The 27,047-nt window shown below is 40.6% G+C and overlaps 2 protein-coding genes across 2 annotated transcripts in view; both read right to left on the bottom strand.

The window, feature by feature from the left end:
• Window positions 1-8,079, bottom strand: part of LOC118834155 (integrin alpha-X-like) — a 40,261-nt gene extending 32,182 nt beyond the window's left edge. The window contains exons 1-3 of the mRNA XM_036741603.1: window positions 7,940-8,079; window positions 1,349-1,454; window positions 672-775 (exon numbers count right to left, since the gene is read on the bottom strand). Of these exons, the coding sequence (XP_036597498.1) occupies window positions 672-775; window positions 1,349-1,454; window positions 7,940-7,970 (241 nt within the window). The 5' untranslated portion in view covers window positions 7,971-8,079. The remainder of the gene's footprint in view (window positions 1-671; window positions 776-1,348; window positions 1,455-7,939) is intronic.
• A 16,870-nt stretch (window positions 8,080-24,949) lies between these two features.
• Window positions 24,950-27,047, bottom strand: part of LOC118841617 (integrin alpha-M-like) — a 60,544-nt gene continuing 58,446 nt past the window's right edge. Inside the window, exon 30 of the mRNA XM_036749178.1 lies at window positions 24,950-25,408. Coding sequence (XP_036605073.1) covers window positions 25,328-25,408 — 81 coding nt within the window. The 3' untranslated portion in view covers window positions 24,950-25,327. The remainder of the gene's footprint in view (window positions 25,409-27,047) is intronic.

The following is a 27,047-nucleotide window of genomic DNA, read 5'->3' as shown; positions in this document are numbered from 1 at the left end:
TTTGCAGAAATCACAGACAACACACAAAGGCCATCAGATGATGTAGAGCCTATTTTTAACCCAGATTTTAGAATAAGGTATTGTAAACACCTCATAAAAGAAAAAGAAAAAATTCAGGCTTCTCTGGTACAAAGGGAGGAACAAAAAATTTTTACATGGATTTTCTGGAGTGAGGGGGAGTTGTGTCCCTAACGCCAGCGATGTGGAAGGGATATATCTATTTGTATGTACGTATTTGTGTCTAATGGTAGCCATCCAAAGGGTGAGTGTGGGGTGGAAGGAAAAATTTACACAACTATATTATATATTTAAAAGGAATAGCAAGTTGTACACAATAGATTTGTACTTTCATGTGCAATTATCTTTTTTATCATACTATGTTATGAAAATGCCTATTTTATTCCATAAATTAAAAATAAAACAAAGAAAAATTAAAAAAAAGAAAAAGAGACAATGGGTGGGGGATGGTGTTGCAGTAGGATGAATCTGCAAGAGGCAGCAGGGCTTGGAGGCTGATGAATTAAATAATGGAAAACATAAAACCTGAATTCCAGTGAGGGCATCAAGACTCTGAAACAGAGCAAAGACTGGAGAAGAGGACAGCTGTGTAAAAAGTTAGAAGCAGAAAGTGGGATGCAGGGTGTGCTCCCAGGACAGGAGCCTTTACTCACTCTGTATGGGGATGGCCTCGCATCTCCTGGTGCCATATTCACAGTTGTAGAGTTGCCCTGTTCGGTTAGGGGATGTCTTCTCCAGTGGGGCTCCTACCACCAGCCTGTGAGCAGAAGTGGAAACCAGGTGCTTATCATGAGGACAGGAGAGAGTCACAGGAGAACTCTCATTATTAAGATGAAGTTGAGCGGATACCTTGGAGGAGAAAGCTGCATCACCCCGAGAGATGTGAGTACATTAAGGAAGGGGAGAATCACTAGGAATTCCTAGTGTCATTTTGAGAAGGTTGCCAATTCCAACATAGAGATAAGGCTGCTTGTGACTTTTTCCTACCTCCCAGGGTAAGAGAAAACTTTAGAAAGAAGAGAATACTTGGGGAGGATGAAGGCACATGGAAGGGGAAAGGGAGGAATAAGTATATAGCACCTACTATGTGCCAGGCACTTTGTAATGATTGTTTCATTTGATCCTCAAAACAACCCTACAAAGCAGGTGCTATTAGCTTCCCCATTTCACATTGAGGCAAACAGAGGCTAAGTGACTTGCCCAGCGTCAGGCATTTAGTAAATATCTGAGGCTGGATTTGAACTGGAGTCTTCCTGATTCCAGGCCCAGCACTCTACCCGCTGGGCCACGTCTAAGCCACCTCCAAATAACGTTGTGTCCATATCCTTACCGAGAACTCTCATACAGGACCACAGTGTGCCCAAACGCAGCAGCATCTGACTGGAAAATTGTAGGATTGTCTGTGTCCAGGTTGAACCCATGAGAAGAGGCCAAAGCTGAAGGAAGGAGGGTAAGCAGTGAGTCAATAACAGGTGGCAGGCAGTGTCCTAAGTGCAATAGAAAGAAAGCCACAAGACACTCTCTGCTCTCAAAGAGATTACAATCTAAGGGGAGAGACAACATGAAAACAACTAGTTACAAACAGGAAAGATTGGACATAAGAGAGGGAAGGTACTGGAGTTAAGGGTGGGGTTGGGAGAGACTTCCTATAGAAGGTGGGATTTCAGCTCGGACTTGAAAGAAGCCGGGCGGTGGAGATGGGGAAGGAGAGCAGGCATGGGGGATGATGAATGAAAATGCCCAGAGTGGGGAGATGAAATCTCATGTTGAAGAAACAGCCAGAGAGAGAGGAATTTATATTCCTGACTCTTACTCTGTCAGCTACTCAATTCGATTCGACTCAACCCAATAAACACTAAATGCCCATTATGTGTAAGACACTTTGCTAGGTTTCAAAGGTAAGACTCTCTGAATTTGTGTAGCCTATGTAATTTACTTAGGAATATGACTTATCTAAAAATAACCATTGGATGGTACATTATATAGTTTGTACTGCGATCTGCATTGGTGGAGGTAATTCCGTGTTCATGAACTCTGTAGTTCTCTTATCTGAGCACAATCTAACATTATTTCAGCTCTCCATCTGCATTGCCACCCCAAACCCTGTTCTTTGTCTACACCGTGACCTCAAATCTTTGGACTCCTCACTTCCTTCCCAGGCCACACCCTTCTCCAACTTGACCCCTTGGTGAACCAGCTCAACCCTATACTGTCCTATTCTTGAGTCCCTTGCCCCTTATCATATCATTGATCTTGCTCTGCTAAGCCTCGGCCTTGGGTCCCTCCTACCATCTGCCACTTTGGCTCACACACTGCTAAAAGAAGCTGGAGAAAAATCACAAAATCATTCTGTGTCCACTACAAATTTGTTACATAACCTCAGCTAGGCCCTCTCTACGTCAGGGCAATACTTTTTGCTGTCCTAATTGAATCACTATGCCTATCACTGTGGTGGCTTTTCCAAACCTTTTTATCCTTCCTCAAATCCTCCATGGTTTCCCCTCCCCTACCCCTTTCACCTGAGAACTTTGCTGCATATTTTACTGAAAAAATCAAGAATGCTCTTGACAGCTCCCTCTTCTCTCCTCCCCATCTCACATTATCCATGCGCCTTCTGCCACTATCTCCTCCTTCTGCCTCGTCTGACTAACGACGTGGCTCTTCTTGCCAAGGTGCATCCCTCTACGTGCGCAGTGATCCCATTCCCAAAGCCCCTTTTTCTTTTCTTTTTATTCTTCTTTCTGTTCTTTTAAAATTTTTTTAAAAATACATTTATTTTTTATTTTTAGTTTACAACACTCAGTTCCACAAGTTTTTGAGTTCCAAATTTTTTCCCCCTTCCTCCCCCCCAAGAGGGCAGGTAATCCAATGTAGGTTCTACATATACTTTCACATTGATGCCCCCTTTTTCTATTCCCACTCTCTTCTTCACTCTCTTCCTCTACTGGATGTTTCCCCACTGGCTAGAAATATACCCATGTCTTCTTCATCCTCAACCTTCATTAGATTCATCACCTCCCTATAATTCCACATCTCTCCTCCCTTTCATGGCTAATCTTCCTGAGAAGGCTGTCTCCAATAGGTACCTCCACTTCCTTTCATCTCATTGTCTGGACTCTGACCTCATCATCCAACCAAAACTGTTCCCTTCACAATTACTGTCTTTCAGTTGCCAAATCTAATGGCCTTTTCTCAATCCTCAATCTTCTTTATTTCTCTGCAGATTTTGACACTACTGACCATCCTCTTCTCGATGCTTTCTTCTCTCTCGGTTTTCATGACACCACTCCCTCTTCCTGTCTATCTGTAGAGTCTTCAGTTTCCTTTTCCGGATATTCCTCTAGGTGGAGGGGAGGGAATCCCCTTAGTAAAAGTATCTCTTCCGTAAAACTTGGACTCAATCGAAAGGCCACACTCAAGGACCTAAAAGGCCACATGTGGCCTCGAGGTCACAGGTTCTGCACCCCTGCTCTAGGTCATGCCTGCTAATTGGGGGTGTTTTACAAGGCTCAGTACTGGATTCTCTTCTCCCTGTACACAGATTTCACTTGGTGATCATATTAGCTCTTATAGATTCAATTATCACTTCTATTCTGATGAATCAAGTCTTTTTCTAGCCCTAACCTTTCAAAGGTTCTCCAGTCTTGAATCTCCAGCTATCTATTAGACATCTAGTACTGGATATCCCATACACATTTTATAAAACTGAATGAATTTTCTTCCCCCCCCAAACCCTCCTTTTTTCCTAACTTCCCTATTACTGTTGAGGGTACTATCAACTCCCAGTCACTCAGACTTGCAACCTAGGTGTCATTTTTGAATTTTCTCTCTGTCTCTCTCTCTCACACGCACACACATACGTACATACACACATGCACACAATGCACACACATGCGAACGTGCATACACACACATACACACCCTATATCCAATCTATTGCAATTGCCTGCAGGTGTCCCTGCCACATGTTTCTGCTCACTAGCTGCTGAAGTCATCTTCCTAAAATTCAAGTCTAGTCATGTCACCCACCCCCTTGACCACTCAATAAACCCATTTGGCTCCCTATTATCTACATGATAAAAGTCTTTTTATAACCTGACCCCCCCATCAACTTTCCAGTCTTCTTATACCTTATATCCCCCTACCCCCACCCCCCCCACACCCACTCTAAACCCAGTGACACTGACCCGCTGTTGTGCCTCAAACTAGATACCTGGGAGGGCATTTTCTTTTTTTTTAATTTGCACGTTAATTTTTATTAAGCAAATTTAATCAGTTGCATCAATGTTCAATACTATTTTAAAAAATAAAAACATTGATTTTTAAAATAAGAAAGTTACAAGCAGAGACAAGATTAAAATTTAGATTCTATATTCCCAACTCTGAGTTTATTCCTCTACCAGTGGCTCCCATTTAGTGGGTTGTGAACCCTTTGGAGGCTCACCATAATGATCCATGGGTTTTGAGCTAAAAAGTCTTTAATGGCACCTTAAGCAGCAAATAGTTGTGGAATACTAGGAGTAGCATATTAAATTACCTTGGGACTTCCCAACTCCTTTTTTTGGTTATTGTAAGGGGTTTATGGGACAAAAAATGTTGGGAACCATTGTTTTCAGTCAGAGGTGTTGCATTTTCACTGGCTGTCCTCCATACCTGGATGCTCTTCCTCCTCCTCTCTACTTACTTACTGGCTTCCTCAGTTTCCTTCAAGTCCAAGCTAAAATCCCCCATCTACGGGAATCCTTGCTCAATGTCTTTTAATGCTAGTGTCTTTCCTTTGTTGATTATTTCCCATTTATGTTGTTCTTGTTGTTTGTCCTTCATTCTTGAAGAGGACTGATGACATCACAAGGGTGATGTCTTGACTTGCGCATGAACTGGATCTAAGCCAGGCAGAGCTGCCCAATGGCCTGGGATTTATCCTGTGTATAGCTGTGTGCTACATAGTTGTTTGCATCCTTTCTCCCCCTTTAGGCTGAGTTCCTTGAGAGCAGGCACTGTCTTGCCTTTCTTTGCATTCTCACATCTTCTGACTGCAAGTTAAGTGCACTATCCACTATGCCACCCAGCTGCCTCCGAAATAAGGCTATTTGTATATAAAGGTGCCATATGCACCAGATTATGGAGAGCCTTGAATGTTAGACTAGGGTGTGTAGATTTTATTCAGTAGGTGATAGGGAGCTACTCAAAGTTTTTGAGCAGAGTAGAAAGATTAGTATTATTAGGAACACAAGTCTGACACCAGTATACTGGGTTAATTAGAAAGGGGTCCGGGAGAATCATTAGCAGGCTAATTAGCAGGTAAGAGACCTTGAACTAGGACAGGTCAGTGAGAATAGAAAGGAGGAAAAGGTGACAGATATTTCAAATGTAAAATCAATAGGCTTTGGCAACTAATTTTATGTAGAAAAGAGGAAAAATCAAAGATGTCTTTTTGATTTTGAGATAAAGTGACTGAGGAAATGGTGTTGCTACTAACAACAATGAAGTGGTTAAGAGAAATAGGTTTGGGGAAAGGGAATAAGGTGTCATGGGGACAGATTAAGATGCAGGTGGAAACCCAGGTTTGAAGCTCAAAGGCAACTGGAGCTAGATAGAGATACATCATGAGTGCGTCACATGAGTGACCATTTAAATCATAGGTGTGAAGGAGATTTCCAAGAATGAGAAGAGAAAGAGAAACAGAGAGAGAGAGAGAGAGAGAGAGAGAGAGAGTGTGTGTGTGTGTGTGTGTGTGTGTGTGAGAGAGAGAGAGAGAGAGAGTGTGTGTGTGTTGTGTGTGTGTGTGTGTGTGAGAGAGAGAGAGAGAGAGAGAGAGAGAGAGAGAAGGAGAGAGAGAGATTGAGAGAAAGTGAGAGAGAGTGAGAGAGAGAGAGAGAGAGAGAGTGAGAGAGTGAGAGAGAGAGTGAGTGAGAGAGAAGAGCACAAAGTATAGAGCCTTGGGGAGTTCTCATAATTAGTGAATGGGTGGATAAGTAGGAACCAACAAAGGGGACCTGAAAGGCATAATCAGAATCTGGTTTTTATCTCAACAGGGGATAATCATGTCACCTCATTAGAGCAACTAGGTAGCACAGTAGATAATGAGCAGGACCTGGAGTCAAGAAGTTGTTGTTCCCTTGTTTTTCAGTCCTGTCTGACTCTTCATAATCCCATTTGGGGTTGTCTTGGTAGAGATACTGGAGTGGTTTGCCATTTCCTTCTCCTGCTCATTTTATAGATGAGGAAGTTGAGGCAGACAGGGTTAAGTGACTTGCCTAGCATCACACAGCCAGTGTCTGAGGCCAGATTTGAACTCAAGAAGATGAGTCTTCCTGACTTCAGGCCTGGCACTCTATCTATTGTGCCACCCAGTTGCCCTTTGGAGTCAGAAAGACCCAAATTCAAATCCTATCTCTCACACTAGTTGTGTGACTGAGGGTAAGTCACTTAACTTCAGCTAGCCTCAGTTTTTTTCACTTGTAAAAGGAGGATAATGATAGTACCTCCTTCCTAGGATTGTTATCAGGATGAAAATAGAATAGAAAATATTTGTGAAGAGCTTTGTAAACCCTAAAGCTATATGAATACTAGCTATTATTATGTCACAAAATATCACATTTTATTTCCTCTTCCTTGGTCTCTAAGAAAAATAAATTGACTAGAAGTATATGTAGAAACTGTCTCAGAAAGTGAATTGAACAAGCCAGTTTTCTATAGCCTTTACAGTTATAAAGTGCATTATCTATTTTGAAACTCACAACAGCCCTATGAAGTAGGTACTATAAGTATCATTAATGCTTTAAGATTTTTTCAGCTAAGTCCATTATTAGAAAAGAGCTGGGGAGAACCATGGAGGGTTCAGCGTCTCTGAAGCCAAAGAAAGAGACAGGATCTAGGAGGAAGGGCTGGTCAACTAATTATGTCAAATGCTGCCCAGGGGTGGAAAATGAGAACTGAGAACTGCAATTAATGCCATGGATGATTAGGTTACTGAAGACCAAGAGAAATGATTCAATCCAGTAATTGGGAAGAAAGCAGATAAAAAAAGGCGTGGGAAGGAAGAGGAAGTGAGAATTCCAAAAAAAGTTGATGCAATCCGGTAGTGTGAAGGAAATCAAATTAAAAGAAGTTAGAGAAGAGTGGGAGAAGTATAGTTAGCAAATGTAGATGAGCAGTTTGGTTATGAAGGGTAAAGGGCTTACGTGAGATGAAGACATTAAGGGGCAACAGATTGGAGTGACGGTGGCTCTTTTTCTTGTTTTTTGGGAATGAAGGGAAATGTGCGTAATTTTAGGTGAATGGGAAGGAACAAGTAAAGAAGGGGCTGAAGAAGCAAGAGAGAGAAGCCTTGTCTTGTCTCTTCCTTTCAGTCCTAACTTCCAGAGGTGCCCCTGTCTCCCATTCTCAACGTCCCTTCATGTCCCTTCTCACTCCTTTCTACATGTCACAGTTTTCATATAGCCCATTCATTGATCCAGAGAGTAAGTTATTACATCGGTGTCTGGTTGATTTGACATGCTAATTCTTCTTTCATTGATCTTCCTCTTTCCCCTCACCTGCTTTTAATTCTTTCCAACAAAGTGTAAGACAAAAGGGTAACACCATAGGATCATAATCACTTCAATAAAAAGTTTGATTCTGGAAAGGAGTACATTGAATCAAGGCAGCTGCTCAGTTCTGTTTACTTTAGGTTTCTCTGAAATGTGTCCACACAGGCAACATTTTCTTGCTGCGCTTTCTTGAACAACCCCAAAGCTGAGCATCAATGACCACAATTCTTACTTTATGCTAAGTGGGGGTTCCTACTTAGCGTAGATCTCCAAAATCTCACATGCTGGCTCTCACTTTCAAAGTTGGTAATTAACTGATTCTTCTCAACCCTCCCTCCCTTTAAGCTGAGCCTGTTACCAAGTTACCCATCAAGTTGAGGGTTCCTCACCCATTAGCAGGACAAGGGAAGCAGAATCCATGGATGGAAGGTTTAGGGGAGTTGTATGTCTCCAGTCTTCATCCAAGTCCCAGACTAGCAGCTGACCCAAAGACCAGTGGACACAGCAACAGAGGAAGAGAACTCTTCTGTAGAGCAAATAGCCAGGAAGGGAAGTCTCTTAATGACTCAGAGGTAGAGGCGGGAGAAGGGAGGCCAAAAATAGATCAGTAAGGGGCTAAGTAAATGTACAAATGAATTACTTATCTTCACAGAGGATGCTTCTGACTTAGAACTTCCCTTTCTGGGTGTGACTGACAAGATTTAAATTAAGCCCGAAGATTCCTCCTCAGCAAAAACAAAGGTGGTTTTTAGGCTTTTGGAATTCAACTATAGCTGATATTTGAGGCCACTGGGTGGCAGGGTGGATAGAGTGCTGGACTTGAATGAGTTCAAATCCAGCCTCAGACACTAGTCGTGTGGCCCTAGGTAAGCATTTGCCTCAATCGTCTCAATCGTCTGACTCTCCGTGATCCAATTTTGGGGTTTTCTTGGCAAAGATACTAGAGCGGCCTGCCATTTCCTTCTCCTGCTCATTTTTACAGATGAGGAACTGAGGCACATGGGGTTAAGTGACTTGTCCAGGGTCACACAGCTAGTGTCTGAGTCTGGATTTGAACTCATGAAGAGGAGCTTTCCTGATTCCAAGCCCAGTGCTCTATCCACTGCTTTAGGTGGTATTATTGATCATAAAAACAGGGAAAAGTTGACAGGGAAGTCCAGAAAAACAAAACAAAACAAAACAAACATCCCTTTATGGATTCTGTCTAGGAAATGGAATGCTATTAAAGAGGTCAGGTATGCTCTAGAAAGTAGATCATAAGGCTACTTTTCTTTTCCCCTTTCCCTGTTTTCTCCCTCTTTCCATCCAGACCTTAGATTTTCTGACCCCCAGACCTATTATTCTCCTCCATCAAATACCAGGGTTCTTATTTGAGTCCTGATCTCTCACCCTCAGGTGTTATTTTCTTTCCAGTCAAGTAAAGTCTACAGACATTTATAAACACCTCTGGGCATACAGAGAAATGCAAAAATAGTCATTTCCTGCTCTCCAAAAACTTACAGACAACATTTACATAGAAACATATATACACACACATGATAAATTGGAAAGGCACTACGACTGAAGAGGGCTAGAAAGGCATTGCACAGAAAGTAGGTTTTTAGCTCAGTTTGAAAGAAGCCAGTAGATGTGGATGGAGACAAGGAGGGAGAGAATTCCTAGCATGGGGGGTCTGGGAGGGGTAGGTACAGTCAGCAAAAATGAATAGGGTAAGATGAAATGTCTTGCTCTAAGAACAAGAATAGTAAGAAAGCAAGTGTTACTTAGAGTAAGCGGAGGGAGAGGGAGGTAAGATGTAAGAAGACTGGAAAGGTGGGAGTGGGGAGGGTCATTAAGAAGGACTCTTAGAACTGAGATACAGTATACTGCTCTTTAACTTCAGAATTCCTCCTCTAGTTTTTCCTAGACTTCTTCCTGACCCCAAACTTTTAAAAAAACTCTTCCCATTCATTCATCACATGTTTATATCAAAACAGCTTATGGGCATGGCCTTACTCCTCATTTAGAACCTGGAGAACTGATTCCTAGGTATTATGGATATTCTTTGGAGAAATGTTAAGAAGGATATGTGGCTGCCTATTTTCCCTCCAAGCTTTGGAGGGCTCAGAACTCCCCTAGGAAATCCAGAAATGTTGTGGCAGAGGTTCTCAAACTTATTTGGCCTACCACCCCCTTCAAAAAAAAAATTACTCAGCACCCTCTTGGAAATCTACTTTTTTTTTAATCCTTTAACATTTTTTTAAAAATTTGTGTCATTTCAAAAAATATATATATTTTTTTTAAAAAAATGACATGCCTTAAATTTGATAATTTATTGTAAATTTGTGTTTTTTTCCTATATTGAAATTTTGATGGTGCAATATTGCATCATGTAACCATATGGTATTGTATTGTAAACAAGTCATTACACGCACATATTCCTGCCAGTGCGTGCTGGACTTCCCATCAATGTGCTATATGCTCACCTGCCAACACTTGCTTGTTAAGACCTGTTAGCATTTTGTGTGTTTATTTGGAAACTAATATAATCTCTATGACTTTAAACCTGTTACACAACAGATGATACACATATGAATGGTTTTTCAAAATTTTCTTCTCCCTTTTCCTTATGCTTCCACTGCCCCCTTATTTTTATTCAATGCCCCCAATTGCACCTGAGGTTACTCCAGGGGCAGTATCACCCACTTTGGGAACCTATGGATGGTAGATTTTGATAGGTATGTACTCTGAAGAGAATACTTTTGGTCTTATGAAGAGAATTAGAAGTGGCAATGATAATAATAATTAATAAGAATAATGATAACTAGCATTTATATAATGTTTTAAGGTTGGCAAAACACTTTACAAATATCTCACTTTATCCTCATAACAACTCTGGGAGGCAGGTGCTGCTATTATCTCAGTTTATTACAATTAAGGAAACTGAGGCAGACAGCACTTGAATGACTCATTCAGGGTCACACTCTGGGAGAAGGGGGAATCAGAATGCTTAGGTCAGTCCTGGGAAAAGGGTTTTGGTTTGTTTTTTGTTTTTTTTTGGTATGGGTTAATTTAGGAAGTTGAAAATCTTCTAGTTGGACTAAGTAGATTTCTTTTATATCTACATTTGCTTGCCTTGCCTTATTATTCCAGAATTTGTATATTTTCTTTCATTATTCAAAATAAACAAGAAAAAATATATTGGGGTATTCTAAGGTGTATGAAGAAATGTGGGGAGGGGGGAAGGAAAGAAGGAAACAGTGCTAGGAAATGGAATCCAGAGATATTGGACAAGGGGGAGGGGGCCGAATTAAAGGTCAAATGTGGCAGTTCTCTGAACTCAGGAAGTCAAGCTGGCTCTGGGGCTTGTGATATTTGCAATTATAATAATAGAAATCAGGTAAATGAAGGAGGGAAATATGTTACCCCTAGAAGCCTTACTTCTTATGAGGGAAAGAGAGAAAATATAGAACCAAAAGAATAAAGAACAAATATAGGCTAGCCCACGAGTTGGAGAATATATTTCAGAATAAACCAGAATAGTATTAGGATAAAAATGTAAAAAAAAAAAACAAACTTCTTAGAAAAGTGTGCCATAAATGGATGTTACTCAAATTATGAGGTTGGGGGAGGGGACAGGATGCAATTTTGAACAACTTGCTTATCTGGAGAAAGGAATAAGGTGGGAGGGGGGAGGGTGACAGAGACAGAGAAAAGAAAAGAAGGAGCAAACAATTTAAGTGCAATACCGTGTTAAAATAATTAGCTCAAGTCCTTTGAGTAGGGGGAGGAATAAGGCATGTTAACCCCTGGGACTAAAAGCAAGGGGCTTTTAGTGGCTTCCAGTGACTTCTTAGTCAGTTTCCCAAGAAGCCGAGTGTATGCCAATGAGACCTAAACCCCGGGGCTGCACCCATGGCATCCATTATTGTTGGTGTTATTTATCCTTTGTTCCCTGAGGAGGTCCGTGACGTCAGGAAGGTGATGCCATGAATTGCAAGTGAATTGGATTTAAGCAAGGGAGGGCGGTGCAAAAGACATCAGCCTCACTTTCTCCTCCTGAGCCATCTGGGCCCAGTGGCAAGGTACAGATCAGGACTGGAGATGGCCAGGGATTCAGTGGGAGACCTTTTTGAGTTAAAGTCTTTCCCAGGTCTGTTTTGCTGAGGCAATGCCCATTCAGTGACTAAGGCTAGGCAAAAAATGAGGCAAAGAATGGCCTCTTTTACCTAGTCAAAAAAAATTAATCTGGGAGGGGAAGACCCTCAGGGTTTCTGGCCAAAATAGAAAAATTGCTATTTACTCTCACTCTGAACCATCAGATTTCAAACAATGATCAAGTAAGGCTTGGGCTGGGACCTATTATTGGCCAATCAACGAGAGCCAGAGTGATTTGGGTTTAAGGCATGGTCTTTAAGAAAGAAATCTTGAGTGTAAACCCCAAGATATCTTGTGAGGTTTCAGGAAACAAAATTTATCTTCCTTTGGGCTGAGCATCTGCAGCTGAGGTCATGATACCCTATGTGGACAGAGGGAGAGGAGGGAAGGAGAGGAAGAAGGGAGAGGAGGGAGGGAAAAAAGGAAGGCAGGCAGGAAGACAAGCAGGCAGGAAGGCAGGCAGGAAGGAAGGAAGGCAGGAAGGAAGGCAGGAAGGAAGGAAGGAAGGAAGGAAGGAAGGAAGGAAGGAAGGAAGGAGCTGCATTGCCCAAATGGAACTGGCCAGTTGCATCTCCAGTGGGGCAGTTACTACTACTCACAGGTTGTTGTTTGTCCTTCATTCTGGAAGAGGACCATCACATCAGGAAGGTGATGCCATGATTTGACCAATGAATTGGATTTAAGTGAGGAGGCCTGTGCAAAGTCACCAGCCTCATTCTCTTCTCTGGAGCCATCTGGGTCTAATGGCAAGATATAGATCAGGATGACTGGAGATGACCCCATATCCATTATATTAAATTTTGCAAATGTATTATCTCCACTTTTTTTTAAACAAATGAGGACATGCATATTCAGAGAGCTTGATTTGGGTCATGCAGCTAGTAAATGTTAATCTGGCACAAAATTCCAGATCTAACTCCAAAGTTCACTACTCTTACTACTCTAGTCCATACAACTCAGATCTTTCATCCTCCATTAACAAAAAAACCCAACAAACCAACCCCTCCCCGCCCCCCCAAATAACAAACCAAACAAATCAGCAAATACTTATGTATTTTCACTACAGGAAGCAATTACTTCATGAATCTAGGCCAAAGATTACATATACTGGGGAGAATTCATGTGTCAAAATTGACCTTCTTTGAGGTCATGTTAGTATCTTTGTATAGATCTCTTTGCTTTAATGGATGTTTTCTGTCTTAATCAACAATAGTGAATGTGACTTGAAGGAAAGGGCTGTCCGAAGTGCTGTGGTCAATGACTACTGGGGAGACACATAAAGTTTTGAATCTTGTGGGTTGGTGTCAACTGAGGTATGTGTTTTAGAAACAGTTGTTTCCACTGCATTACATTTTAGCTAGAACCAGGGTTGGAGTTTTTCTAAGTGAGGTGTTAGTCTGTAGGGTTAATGGAATATGAAGATCTTCCCTGTCCATTAACAGGCCTATGTATTCCTTTTTTCCCTTGGAACAGGGGCCATGTTCCTAGTTTAGGGGGTACACCAGTATTTCACCTCACCAATCACTGATGTTTTGCTCCTTTAAGCCCTGGTGCAGTTCACAGCCGTGACACATCTGGTGCTGAAGTCACAGAGAGCCAGCTAGGCAGGTAGGTTGTCACGATTTTTGGCACTGCACACATGGGCTTTCATGCCTTTCTGCTCTGAGCTAATCAGGTGCCGAGTCTGTCGGAAAACTATATATATATCCTAGAAGATTGATATTGGGGGCAACAACTCGCTTGGGGCAGGAACTTGCTAGGAGAGGGGAACTCGTTGGAGAGGGACCCACCTGAGAGAAGGACATTTAGCTTAAGCTAGAAGCTGTAATAAAGGAGCCTCAAGTCTGTGAAAGAGAACCGAGATGGTGGTGTTCTCAGGTCTGGTGATGCGTGTAAATATTTTTGTGGCATTGTTGAGCTTTGTCTTTCTGTATTTCTATAGATGTTTTGTCTTATCCTAGTGTACAGAATAAATGTTATACTGGTTTAGTTTTGAGTGAAGAGTGCTGATTATACCTTGTGATTCGATCCTTAAAATATATATACATATTCATAGCAGTTGCTCATATCCCATTACATACACAGTCTCAGTCCCCAGAGACTTTTTTTTTGAGTAGAGAGATAGGCAGGTGTTCACTGAACCCTCCAGTACCTCTTTGAACTCTGTGTGGCAGAGTTACTCATTTACCCTGGGGCAGGTTTGTGTGCATCTCTTGGATTTTATCTAACTGTGTGCTTAGGTTGTAAGTGTGTCAGTTGGGCTTTATGTCCCCGGGTCCTGTATCAGTGTATTCTCAGCCTTTGTGTCCCTGAGCTGTGTGGGAATTCCTGTGAGGGATCCAGGCATTCATACAATCAGACCACAAACAGTATTGTTCTGAATACTTGTCCAAAGACCAAAGGCCTAATAAATTAATATCAACCCATCAGCAAACATTTACTTAGTGTTATATTGTAAGCTACTTGAGGGCAGGGACCGGCTTCGTTTTTATTTGTATTTTTATCCTCGGTGCTAATGCATGGCATTTAATAGCTACTTCATAAATGTTTATTGATTGACTGATTTGTCAGGCACCATACTAGGTCCTGGGAGATAGATAGATAGATAGACCTCTACTGTAAAAGGATAAAGCAATCTTTACCCTAGGGGAAGCTTACATTCTAAGAGGAAGACAACCAACACTTCCACCAGTTCCCTCCAGTCCTGCCCTTGGGGCAAGTTCCTAGTTTCATTTGGCCTTGTAAACAAACTACTCAAGCTTTAGGTCCTTTACTTGGCTAAATCATACAAAAAAGGGTTTCACCCTTACACCTCATACTATGCTCTACGTAAAGAATGTATAATGTGAATTTGGATGCAGGGAAGGGAGAGAGGGTGGCAGGAAGGAGACCACTTGGCCCTGGAGGGAGGGGGCCAGCATCCTGTTCAAGGAACACAGTGGAGGCCAGAGACAGAGGAGAGAGCAGGAGAAGGAATTCAATGGGGCAGGGCTGCCACTTGGGAGTCTGGAAAGAAGCTAGAGAAGACCTTCACAACTAGGCTAAACTTCTTTGGGCCAGATAGGTTAGACAAGAGACAGAATGACAATGGCTGGTTGTCGTGGGTCACGTGAAGACAGCAGAGAGTGTGCAGTGGCAACCTTACATTTTTCCCAGCCAAAGGCCTGGTGTTGTACAGGCAGACACATTGGGGCAGGACATAGACACAGACAGGAAGAAGCCAGGGACAGATGTAGTACTCCAGCAAGGGTGGAGGGAAGACAGACAAGCAAGGCCTTGTGGGCTGATGGAGGGGGCAAGGGTATCCTTTCTCAGAGCTGGAGTTCTCAAGCCGAGCCCTCTGATCCTGCTGTGGAGGTCTCTCAATGTATGTCACTTGGAGGCTTTTTTTAGTTTAGTTTTTTTTGGGGGGTGGGGTTGAGGGTGGAAAGCCAGAGAGTGGGGAGAGGAAGGGCAGGAACAGAGAAAAACCACGGTACTGACAGTAAAATTACCATATTTCCCCATATATAGGACACACCCCTTTTCAAAAAATTTGGGGTCTAAAAACTGGGTGCATCTAATACAGTGGTGGTAGTTTTTTTTTACTTGCGTTTCCCGCTTTTTCGTGCTTGTTGTCTTTGCGCTCCTTGTTTCGCATTTGTGACCGGTATATTAGGTTACATTTTGCCATGCTCTACCCAGAAATGGCTCAGAAAAGATTTTTGTACAGTGCTGAATTCAAGTTAAAAGTGATCCAGTTTGCAAAAGTGAATGGAAATCGTGCTGCTGAATGTAAGTTCGGTGCTTCTCCAACTGCGAAAACAATCTGAGACTGGCTACGGGAAGAAGAAACCCTCCTGAAAATGCCACAGCAGAAGAAGGTCACGAGAGGCAAGTCAGCAAAATGGAGAGGGAATTGAACATATGGATTGAAGAGCAAAGGGCAATTGGAATTCCTGCGTCCACAAAGATGGTTCAGCGTGAGGCGAGAAGAATTACTGATGAAAAAGAAGTTACTGATTTCAAAGGAGGACACAACGGGTGCTTCAGGTTCATGAAGCAGAATGGACTAAGCACGCGTGCACGCACCAGGCTTGCTCAAAGGATGCCTGAAAGCTACGAGCGGAAGGTCCGTGAATTTCATTGTATTATTGTATTAATTTTATGATAAATAAAACTTGAGTTCAATAACTTTATGTGATACATTTTTTTTCAAATTTTGGGCCCCCAAATTAAGGTGCGCCTTATACATGGGAGCACCTCATACATGGGGAAATATGGCAACATAAGTGATTTCTTTCAGAATCCTTTGTTTAAAGTCAAATTAGTACAATGTGAAATTACAAAAAGTGGGAACTGTCTTTATATGTTATATCATCTCAGTTCAATGTGAGCTCTTTGAGGATAGGGAATGGTTCCTTTCTGTCTTTGTATTCCTACGGTCAAGAGTGCTTCGTATTTTTTGATAAATTTTTATTGATATCTTTTGTCTTTTTAATCAGAATTTATCCTAGTATCGACCCCTACTGCCAGAGAGCCATTCTGTATAATTTATCACATTTTTAAGAAAAAAAAGAGGAAGAAAAGACAAACCCACCAGCAAAACTAATTGATAAATCTAAAAAGTCCGAAAATGTAGGTTATGTGCCACACCGTGGAGTTCCCACCTCTCCAAAGGTCTGGGGTGGAGGGTATCTTCTCATAGTTCTTTTTTGTTTGTTTCTTTTGGATCCATACTTGTTCTTTGTAACTTAGCAGCATTCGTGTCTGATTGTTTTGTGGTTGTTCTTTCCATTTACATTGTTTTAGTCATGGCATATGTTGTTTCCTTGACTCTGATTACTTTACTCTGCATCAAATGGTGTAAATTTTTCCATGCTTTTCTGTAGTTTCAGCACAGTAACATTTCATTACATGCTCGTGCCACAATTGGCTTAGCTGGGGGGTGGAGCCAAGATGGTGGCAGGAAAACAGGGACTTGCCTGAACTCCCCGCCAAGTCCCTCCAAAAACCTACAAAAAATGGCTCTGAACAAATTCTAGAACTGCAGAACCCACAAAATAGCAGAGGGAAGCAGGGTTCCAGCCAAGGATAGCCTGGATGGTCCCTGGGTGAGGTCTATCGCACACAGAGCTGGGAGCAGAAGGGAGCAGAGCCCAGCATGGGCCACGTGGACCAACCAGACTGGGAGCCAGGTGGAGCGGGCCCTGGCGCCCTGAATCAGTGAGCTGTGGCAGTTAGACCAGACTTCTCAACCCACAAACACCAAAGACAACAGAGAAGGTTAGTGGGAAAAGCTGCAGGGAGTGGAAAGAGTTCATGGTTTGGCCACCTGCCCCGGGGGCAGCAGGGTGGTGCAGCTACAGAACTACAGCTGCAGTTGCTTCTGGACCGAGGCCCACCTGGTGGGAGGAATTAAGTGGCGGATCAGAGTGCAGAGCCTGCATAAGATCTGAATCCAGTCCGGGTTGGGGGTTCTTGGGGAAGGAGGAGTGCTGGTGTGGCAGAGCTAGCTGTATAGAAATAGCTCAGAAATCTGCAGTGCATCCCCTCAAGCTTGGAACAAAGTACTGTTTACTCTACAAGCAGTCATACCCTGCTGAAAAACTCAAGAGTCAAGTAAGTTGGCTGGGAACATGGCCAGGCAGTGAAAATGTACTCAGATTCAGTCTCAGACTTTGGAATCTTTCTTTGGTGACAAAGAAGACTAAAACATACAGCCAAAAGAAGTCAACAAAGTCAAAGAGCCTACATCAAAAGCTTCCAAGAAAAATATGAATTGGGCTCAGGCCATGGAAGGGCTCAAAAAGGATTTGGAAAAGCAAGTAAGAGAAGTAGAGGAAAAATTGGGAAGAGAAATGAGAGTGATGTGAGAAAACCATGAAAAACAAGTCAATGACTTGCTAAAGGAGACCCCAAAAAATACTGAAAAAAAATATTGAAGAAAACAATACCTTAAAAAAATAGACTAACTCAAATGGCAAAAGAGCTCCAAAAAGCCAATGAGGAGAAGAATGCCTTGAAAGGCAGAATTAGCCAAATGGAAAAGGAGATCCAAAAGACCACTGAAGAAAATACTACCTTAAAAATGAGATTGGAGCAAGTGGAAGCTAGTGATTTTATGAGAAATCAAGATATTATAAAACAGAACCAAAGGAATGAAAAAGTGGAAGACAATGTGAAATATCTCATTGGAAAAACCACTGACCTGGAAAATAGATCCAGGAGAGAGAATTTAAAAATTATTGGACTACCTGAAAGCCATGACCAAAAAAAGAGCCTAGATATCATCTTTCAAGAAATTATCAAGGAGAACTGCTCTTATATTCTAGAAGCAGAGGGTAAAATAGAAATTGAAAGAATCCACAGATCACCACCTCAAATAGATCCCCAAAAGAAAACTCCTAGGAATACTGTCACCAAATTCCAGAGCTCCCAGATCAAGGAGAAAATACTGCAAGTGGTCAGAAGAAAACAATTTGAGTATTGTGGAAACATAATCAGAATAGCACAAGATCTAGCAGCTTCTACATTAAGAGATTGAAGGGCTTGGAATACGATATTCCAGAGATCAGTGGAGCTAGAATTAAAACCAAGAATCACCTACCCAGCAAAACTGAATATCATACTCCAAGGCAAAATACGGATTTTCACAATTGGCTTAGCTATACCTACCAATGCAGTAATGCAGTGCCTCACACATTTTGTTAATATTTTGGTTTTTTTTAAATTACATATGAAAACAATTTTCAACATTCTTTTTTTTTAAATCGAGCTCCAAAATTTCTCCTTCTTGGCTTCTCCCCCCCCATTATTGAGAAAGCAAGCAATTTGATATGGATTATACATGTGCAGTCATGCAAAACATATTTCTATATTAGTCATGTGAAAAAATACAGCTAAAAACCCCCAAAGGCAAATAAAGTTAAAAAAAAAGCATGCTTTGATCTGCATTCAGAATCCATCAGTTCTTTCTCTGGAGGAGGACAGTATTTTTCATCATAAGTCTTTCAGAATTGTCTTGAATCATTGTATTTCTGAGAATAGCTAAGTCATTTCTAGTTGATTATTGTACAATATTTCTGTTACTGTGTACACCGTTCTGGTTCTGCTCACTTCATGGAAGTCTTTCTTACATTTTTCTTAAAGTATCCTGCTCATCATTTTTTATAGCATAATAGTATTCTATGACAGTTATATACCACAACTTGTTCAGCTTTTCCCCAATTGATGGGTATCCCCATAACTTCCAATTCTTTGCCACCACAAAAAAGAACTGCTATAAATATTTTTGTACACTTAGGTTCTTTTCCTTTTTTAAAAAAAGTCTTTTTGGAATACAGACCTAGTAGTGGTATTGCTGGGTTGCAGGGTTTTATAGCCCTTCTGGCATAGTTCCAAATTTATCCCCAGAATGGTTGAATCAGTTCACAACTCCAACAATATTGCTTTAGTGTCTCAATTTTCCCACATCCCCTCGAACATTTGTCATTTTCCTTTTCTGTCATATTGGCTAATAGGTGTGGGGTGGTACCTCAGAGTTGTTTTAATTTGTACTTCTCTAATCAATAGTAATTCAGAGTGTTTTTTTCATATTATGGATAACTTTGATGACTTCATCTGAAAACTGTTTATATCCTTTGACCATTTATCAATTGGAGAATGATTGTGTTTTTACGAAATTGACTTAGTTCTCTATATATCTGAGAAATGAGGTCTTTATCAGAGAAACTTGTAATTTTTTTCACAGTTATGATTACTAACTATGCATTTTTCTCCATCCTACTTTTCTTTTGTTTATCTCTCTCTCTCTCTTTCTCTCTCTCTCTCTCTCTCTCTCTCTCTCTCTCTCTCTCTCTCTCTCTCTCTCTCTCTCCTTTCTCCCTGCCCCTCCTCAAAAGTGTTTTGCTTCTAACCAAAACCTCGTCCACTCTGCCCTTCCTTCTATCCTCTTCCCGCCCCCCCTTACCTTTTTCCCCTCATAATTTGCTGAAGGGTACACAACTGAGTATATAAGTTATTCCCTCTTTGAGCCAATTCTGAGAGTAAGGTTCAACTGTTGTCCACCACGCCCCCATCTTCACTTCCATTGTAAAAGCTCTTTTGCATCTCTTTCATGTGATATAATTTACTACATTCTATTTCTCCCTTCCCCCTTTGCCTAGTGCCTCCCTCTTTCTTACCCCTCAATTCAATTTTTTAAGATATTATCCCATCATAGTCAACTCACACCGATGCCCTCTGTCTATGTCTACTCCTTCTAACTGCCCTAATAATGATAAAGGTTTTTAGGAGTTATATGTACCATCTTCCCATGTAAGATTGTGAACAGTTTGACCTTTAGGATTTCTCTTTACTGTTTACCTTTTTATGCTTCTCTTGAGTCTTGTATTTGAAAGTCAAGTTTTCTATTTATCTCTGGTCTTTTCATCAGGAATATTTGGAAGTCTTCTGTTTCATTAAATGTTTAATTTTCCCCATGAAATATTATACTCAATTTTGCTGGGTAGGTGATTCTTGGTTGTAATTCTAGCTCCTTTCTACTCTACAATATCACATTCTAAGCTCTCCAAACATTTCATGTAGAAGGTGTTAAATTTTGTGTTATCCTCACTGCGGCTCTACAATATTTGAATTATTTCTTTCTGGCTGCTTGCAGTATTTCCTCCTTGACCTGGGAGCTCCAGAATTTGGCTAAAATTTCCTGGGAGTTTTCATTTTGGGATCTCTTGTAGGAGATGGTGGATTCTTTTATTTTCTATTTTACTCTCTGGTTCTAGGATATTAGGGCAGTTTTCCTTGATGATTTTTGGGAAGATGATGGTTAAGGTCTTCTTTTTTTTGATCATGGCTTTCAGGTAGTCCAATTGATGAAGTCTAGCCACTGCCTCCAATATCCCAACTTCCTCATATGTCTCATTGCCTTGCTAGAACAGCAGATGTGTCAACCACGTCCATCTAGTTTTAGACAGGACCACAATAGCCAGCCAATCAGAAAACAGAACCAACAGGATGTTGAGCAGGATGCTTGACCATTAAATCACAGCCTAAGTGGATGCCTGCTCAGTAATAGTAAAGAACTGTCCTAAGATGAACTTATAATGTAGAGAGGCTTATTATAATATCATTATCATATGTAAATACCCCCCAGTGGATTTTTCTGTATGCATTCTGAGTAACTACATGCACAGCTCCATCAAATATAAGACTCCCCTCATATCAATAAATCCCTCTTATATTTAATATCCCAATATTCTATAATGATGTAATTGTATATTTTGCTCTGTAAAAATCCCTGTCTTGCTTTGCTAGCTGCTGATTCCTTCTTGGAGCCTAGCCCACTTTCTGAGAGATGTAATTCTCAGTAAAAGACTTTGCTTGGGTTGGAGATTTTCTGAGTCTGTGGATTCTTTCAAGATGACCTCACAACATACCTTGAACCTCAACACAATAGTTCTTAAATTATCTCTCCTGGATCTATTTTCCAGGTTGGTTGTTTTCCCAAAGAGACTTCACATTTTCTTCTATTTTTTTTTTCATTCTTTTGGTTTTGTTTTATTGTTTCTTGATGTCTCATGGAGTCATTAGGTTCCACTTTCCCAATTCTAATTTTTAAGGCATTATTTTCTTCAGTGAGCTTTTGTGCCTCCTTCTCCATTTGGCCAATTCTGCTTTTTAAGGAGTTCTTCTCTTCAGTGGGCTTTTGTGCCTCTTTTACCATTTGGCCTATTATGTTTTTTAAGGTGTTATTTTTCTTCCAAAATTTTTGGGCCTCCTTTTCCAAGCTGTTAACTCTCTTTTCCATTATTTTCTTGCATCACTGTTACTTCTTTTCCCAGTTTTTCTTCTACGTCTCTTACTTGATTTTTACAATCCTTTTTGAGCTATTCCAGGAATTCTTTTTGGGCTTGAGACTAATTCACCTTTCTTTTTGAGGCTTTGGATGTAGCTATTTTGATCTTCCCTGTCACCATACTAATGAAAAAAAAAACCTGACTACAGAAAGTTACTATGGTGGCAGGGAAGATCAAAACACAAACTCAGAAGAAGAAAACAAAGTCAAAATAGCTCTTCTCCTGGGATGGAGGGAGCCCTGTCCTAAGTTTTAGGTTTTTTTGTACAGCTGTTTTCAGAGCTAGTTCTGGGGGGTCTGTAAATTTTTAGTTCTTTCAAGTGGCACAATCTAAGAAGAAATGTAGTACTGCTCTCCTGGTCTGTGTTCTGCTCTGTAAGTGATCACAAGCACTCTTTTATACCCTAGAACTGTGACCAGAGTCTCTGCTCTGAGTTGGGAGCTCTTTAGTGTTTGTGCTCCTCCTCACCCTTGGACTATGACCCAGATCCATATATTGGCAGTGCAACAGAGTTGTGCACCTAGTACTAGCAAAGCAACCCCTATAATCTCCTTTTGACCAGTTGTCTGACCCCCTTACTGTTTGTGGGAAACTTCTAATTCAATTGCCTCCAAGGTCTGCAATGGAGAGCATTTCACTTTCAGTTCAGTGAGACGGACCTTTCCTGCTGACCTCCTAAGTTGTCTTGGGCTGGAAAATTGTTTCGTTCCATTCTTTTGTTGGTTCTGCCATTTCAGGATTTGTTCTGAAGTGTTGTTTTAAAATTGTTTGGAAGGGAATTTAGGAGATTTCAGGCAAATCCCTGCCTTTACTCCACTGTCTTGGCTTCACCTTCCCAGTGCCTCATGTGTTAATGAATGTTTATTGAACTGAATTGAGTTAACAACTGGTCATCTATATATCTACTTTTCCATCCCTGTAAAATATTTGAGAATGACTTATGTATACAATGGTATACTTGATGAAAACCTAAGAAAGGAACAGCAGATAATTTTCTATATGAGACCAAACCTTCTGAGTCATACAGTTGACTGGGAGGTGTAGAGAAAACGACATCACACAATGTTTACTGTTTGTTGGTCTAAATAAAAAAAAAATCATTTATCTCAATATAGCAAAAGATGTGTTTTTCTCTCTCCCCTAGTCTCTCTCCTAGACATTTATCTCTCCCACATATATGTAAAGATCATGCTAGATCCTAGATTGACTCTTTTGAGCCTTACAACAATTCTGTGCGGCAAGTACTACAGTCATAAGTAGGTGGTGGTGATCAGGGCCTTGTCCCAGGTCACACAATTTAAAAAATATCCCTCCTTCCAGGTTTACCCCACATGAGCTTCTCTTCTGCCCCCACACCTAGGGACCTACTTCCCTCCACTCCCAGCAGCCTTCAACCATTTTGCAATGTAGAAAGCTTAAAGTGTCCCATTTTTCCTTCCACATTAGTACCACCCCAGGTAAGGTCCTTTCTTGCCCAGTACTTCCTGATGCTCATGGCTTTTTCTCTGGCAGCTGTGCTCCTTAAGCTGTTAATAAAAATAGGTGGCTATTTGAAAGCAAAATAAAAGCAATGGAGGGGTTAGATTAAGGCAGAGGAAGGCAATCCTCACCCTAGAAAGGGAAATTAAAGAATGTTGCCAAGAGGGAGAGATATGTCAGTAATGGATAACAGAGACCTTGTAACATTTCTTGTCTGGGTGAGGGAGATAGACACAAAAAGAGACCCTTTCCTCTGAACAAATGTTATGTTGCTTGCTAGAAGGGATATGTAGTGCCATGGGGGTGGGGTGGGGGGACTGAAAACCAAGTTGGTATGGGATGATGCAGTGATGGCCTTAGGAGCAGTGAGAGATTATGGTGAGGGCAAGGGATAGGACTGGGCTCATGATTCAGGATTTGGAGGAAACGTGACTTGTTTGTCTAACAGCAAAATTTAGTAGAAACAGGTTTCATCAAAACCAAAAAATTATTAATATAGAAGGGGAAAATAAAATGGGGTAACCCCTATAAATATAACAGAAATCAGAGTAACCAAATCCAAGTAAAAGCAAACTTAGAAAATGTTCCCACGAAAGAATGTTATTTAAACTGTGAGGTTTGTGGGGAAAGGATTGATTTTGAACAACTTATCTGGGGAAAGAGATAGGATGAAGGAAAGGGCAGTAGAAAGATGGGGGGCGGGGAGGGAAGGAAGGAATTAACTATTTGAGTATAACATTATGTTAAAATAAGTAGCTCATTTAGAGCCTTGGGGCACTATGATGGCCTCTGAGGTCTATTTGGTTCCTTCCTCTACTGCTTTAGGAAGTTTACAAACAGTTAGGAATATCATCACAATCACAATGAGCCACCAGGTAGAAAAATTCATAATATTTAGGCAGAGGTATGTTTCTCTGCCTTAATTTAGACTTACATTTATTTCTTGCTAACTTCTGGTCTCTTTATGAAAATTTCAGGTAAATTTTCAGAAAACGTTTGGGTGAAGCAGAGTATATTACAGTGGGTATGAATAGAAAGGTACCCAGAGGTGGAGAAAGAACAGATCATTTTTTGGAACTTTCATCAGTCCTTGAGGAACTATGTACAGCTAGTAGCTTGAGCAAGAATGTTTTGTTCTGAGATGTCTTGAGGGCCAATGGTCATCCTCTGTCTCTCCCTTTTCTACTCAGTCCTAATTTCTCTTTCTTCTTATCGATTGTCTCTGCTCTTCTTTCTTTCCAGCTCAGCTCTCAACGCTCATAGTCTTTCTTTTCTGTTGCCACATCTTTGAAATTTCTTAGGTCCTCAACTAACTCTTCTTTTTTGGGGAGGTAGGATCTTGAGGGTTTAGCCCACTTCCTCAACATAACAGACTAACTGCTCTGTACCTAACTGAAATGCTTTGATTGATTCAAGGAGGTGTCTGGGCCTTGTTGTGAGATGTGTTTTCATTTGGTAAATGCATTATATTTTAGCATCTTGACATTTACTTTGAATAATGTTTTGATTAATTTACTCAGTCGGACCTTTTTTTCCCCCTCTCCACCCCCATTCCCCTATTATACATAAGAATCCTGAACATGATAACACACTTCTTATAACAGTAAACCACTCCTTTCCCAGGCAACCTTCCCACCCTTCTAATGTCTTTGGGTTCCAGGTATATTCCTACCTTCCTGAGAAAACACTTATTCAGTCCCTACCTGCACATGGTGATGTGTAAAGGGAACCAAACAACTCTCCCCTTAAAGGTATTCCAAAGTTTCACTCTGCCTCTGACATCCATCCCACCTTACCGGCTTTGCTACTACTGTTTCAACCTTTCATCAAACGCTTTCTTGGCTTTCCCTGGAAACACACTCACATGGGGAAGGAAAAAAATCCCACTTCTGTTTATTTCCAGTTAGAGCAAAGAGTTCCCTCCTTACCCCACCTTGCCATTCTCTGTCCTATATCCAAGGACAGACATCCACTCAAGGGGAAGAACAGGTAGTAATTTGCTATTTCAGGTTTTATGTACACATATGTGAACCACAAACAATTCTTATCCTGCTGGAAGGGTTTTGCCAATTGCAGCCACCTCTGCTTAAGCAAGTCACACCCTATGTAAGTGTGTATTCAACAGTGTGCATACACTGTTGAAAAGCCAAGCAGTTCATTTCCAAGAGGTATTTCACATATCCCTTCATTCAATGACCTGCTTGCACTCCCTTCTTCTGAAGGAAACAAGTGGTTTGGCTCCTGGGCAAGAAGAGAACTGATGCATTTGTTTAACAAAATCTATTGGTCTCCATCAGAAGAAGCTGGTGGTGAAAGAAGGAGCACTTATTCAGGAGGTGCTGTGTCAGGTGCACTTTCCCCAGGATTATTCATCATATCTTTGTATTGGCGTTTGAAGAATCCAAGCTGTGGGGGTGAAGAGAGAGTTGGTGAGAAAGGGATGAGAATCATAGATATTTTCCTATTTCTCACTTTCATATCAGGAATAAATCAAGGAGGTGGGAACTATGATGGGGAGCTCGACAGGAAAGAGAAAATTATGAAGACCCAGGGAGGTGGAAATGAGAGATGAAGAAGAAACAAAGAAAGATAGAGCAAGGATGTGGGAAAATAGGAAGGGAAACACCATATAAGTAAGGAAAGTAGAATGAGAAGAAAGGAGAGATGAGAGGTGAAAACAATGAAAAGAGAAGAAAAAAAGCTATGCAAGATGGTGTTGTGAGTAGTTGTAACTAAGTCAAGCTTCTGTGTGCTAATCCAAATCTCTGGCAAATCCTCCAAATAAAACGTAAGAACAGTGATGAAGAAACAAAGGAAAAGAAAGAAATAACCAAAAAAAAAAAACTTCACAGGAAAACTAATAGAAAAACCAATGAAATTAGTAAACACAAAAAAGGTCCCATAACAATGAATCAAAAAAAGGACAAATCTTCAGAAGGAAAAAGTGATGACAAAAATAACAACTATACTTCTAAAAGAGAGAATGAACATTCCTTAAGAGCATGGTTTATAATCAAAATATAAAAAATAAAGAAATCTATGTGATTGAAAATAAAATCACTGAAGGAATAATTCAAGAAGTTAAATGAGAATTGAGAAAGGAGAAAAGTCAGTGGAAAATCTCAGTGAAGTGATAGACTATGATAGAATGACTCAGAATGAAAAATGAAAGAGACAGAAGAAAAAATAACAATCAATTTTTTAAAATGTCAAAAGCAGATCTCAGATCTCCATAAACCAAAAGAAACAAAAAGACTAAGTATCATAATCTAAGAGATAAAGCAATTACCAAGAATTATTATAAATGTAGGGCAGAGGGAAAATTTATAGGATTCTCAGAATGCTGCTCAAGAATAATCCTAAATTTAACTCACTCAGAACTGTAGTTGTCAAGTTCTAGTGCTTCACAGTCAAGAAAATAAGTATCATAAGCAACCAGGAGAAAGCAAGTTACATATCAACAAGTGTCCATTCAAATGACACAAGAAGAATCAAAGAAGACAAAAAAAATAGATTGAAATATAACATATTGAAAAGAAAAGGAAGTTGGCCTGTGCCTCAAAGTTGGATCTCCTACAAAACTGAATGGAATCCATCACAGAAAGAAGATAGTTTTTCACTGATGTAAGAAATTTTAAGTCTTTTCTTATGAATTGATCAAGACCTAGGAAGAGCCTTTGACATACAAATTAACCAAGCAGATGAAATTTAAACAAGTTAATAAAGAATTGAATGCAAATAAGGAATAAAGAATAACTTTGTGTTAACTGAATGTAACAGGAACTGTTGTTGGGTAGCAGTTTTCATTTTTTGTGAGATAGGGGAATGAAAAGGGAAGCTTCTTTTATTTCTTCTTTTTTTCTTTCCCCCAAGTCATATGGTTCTCATATGTTCTCAAGCTAAGGAGCTGGTATTACTGCTTTATTTTACATATTTCACATATGTAGCATGTATATGTTACAAATGTTGTGGGGGATTGTTTTTATACAAGCATCAACTATGTAGCAGCAATAGTCATGAAAGAGAAGCTCAATTGCATGGAAAT

Source organism: Trichosurus vulpecula, chromosome 1 (genome assembly GCF_011100635.1).
Source record: "Trichosurus vulpecula isolate mTriVul1 chromosome 1, mTriVul1.pri, whole genome shotgun sequence".
Taxonomy (NCBI): domain Eukaryota; kingdom Metazoa; phylum Chordata; class Mammalia; order Diprotodontia; family Phalangeridae; genus Trichosurus; species Trichosurus vulpecula.
Note: the sequence above shows the minus strand (reverse complement) of the source record. Positions and strands in the feature narration are given on the sequence as shown.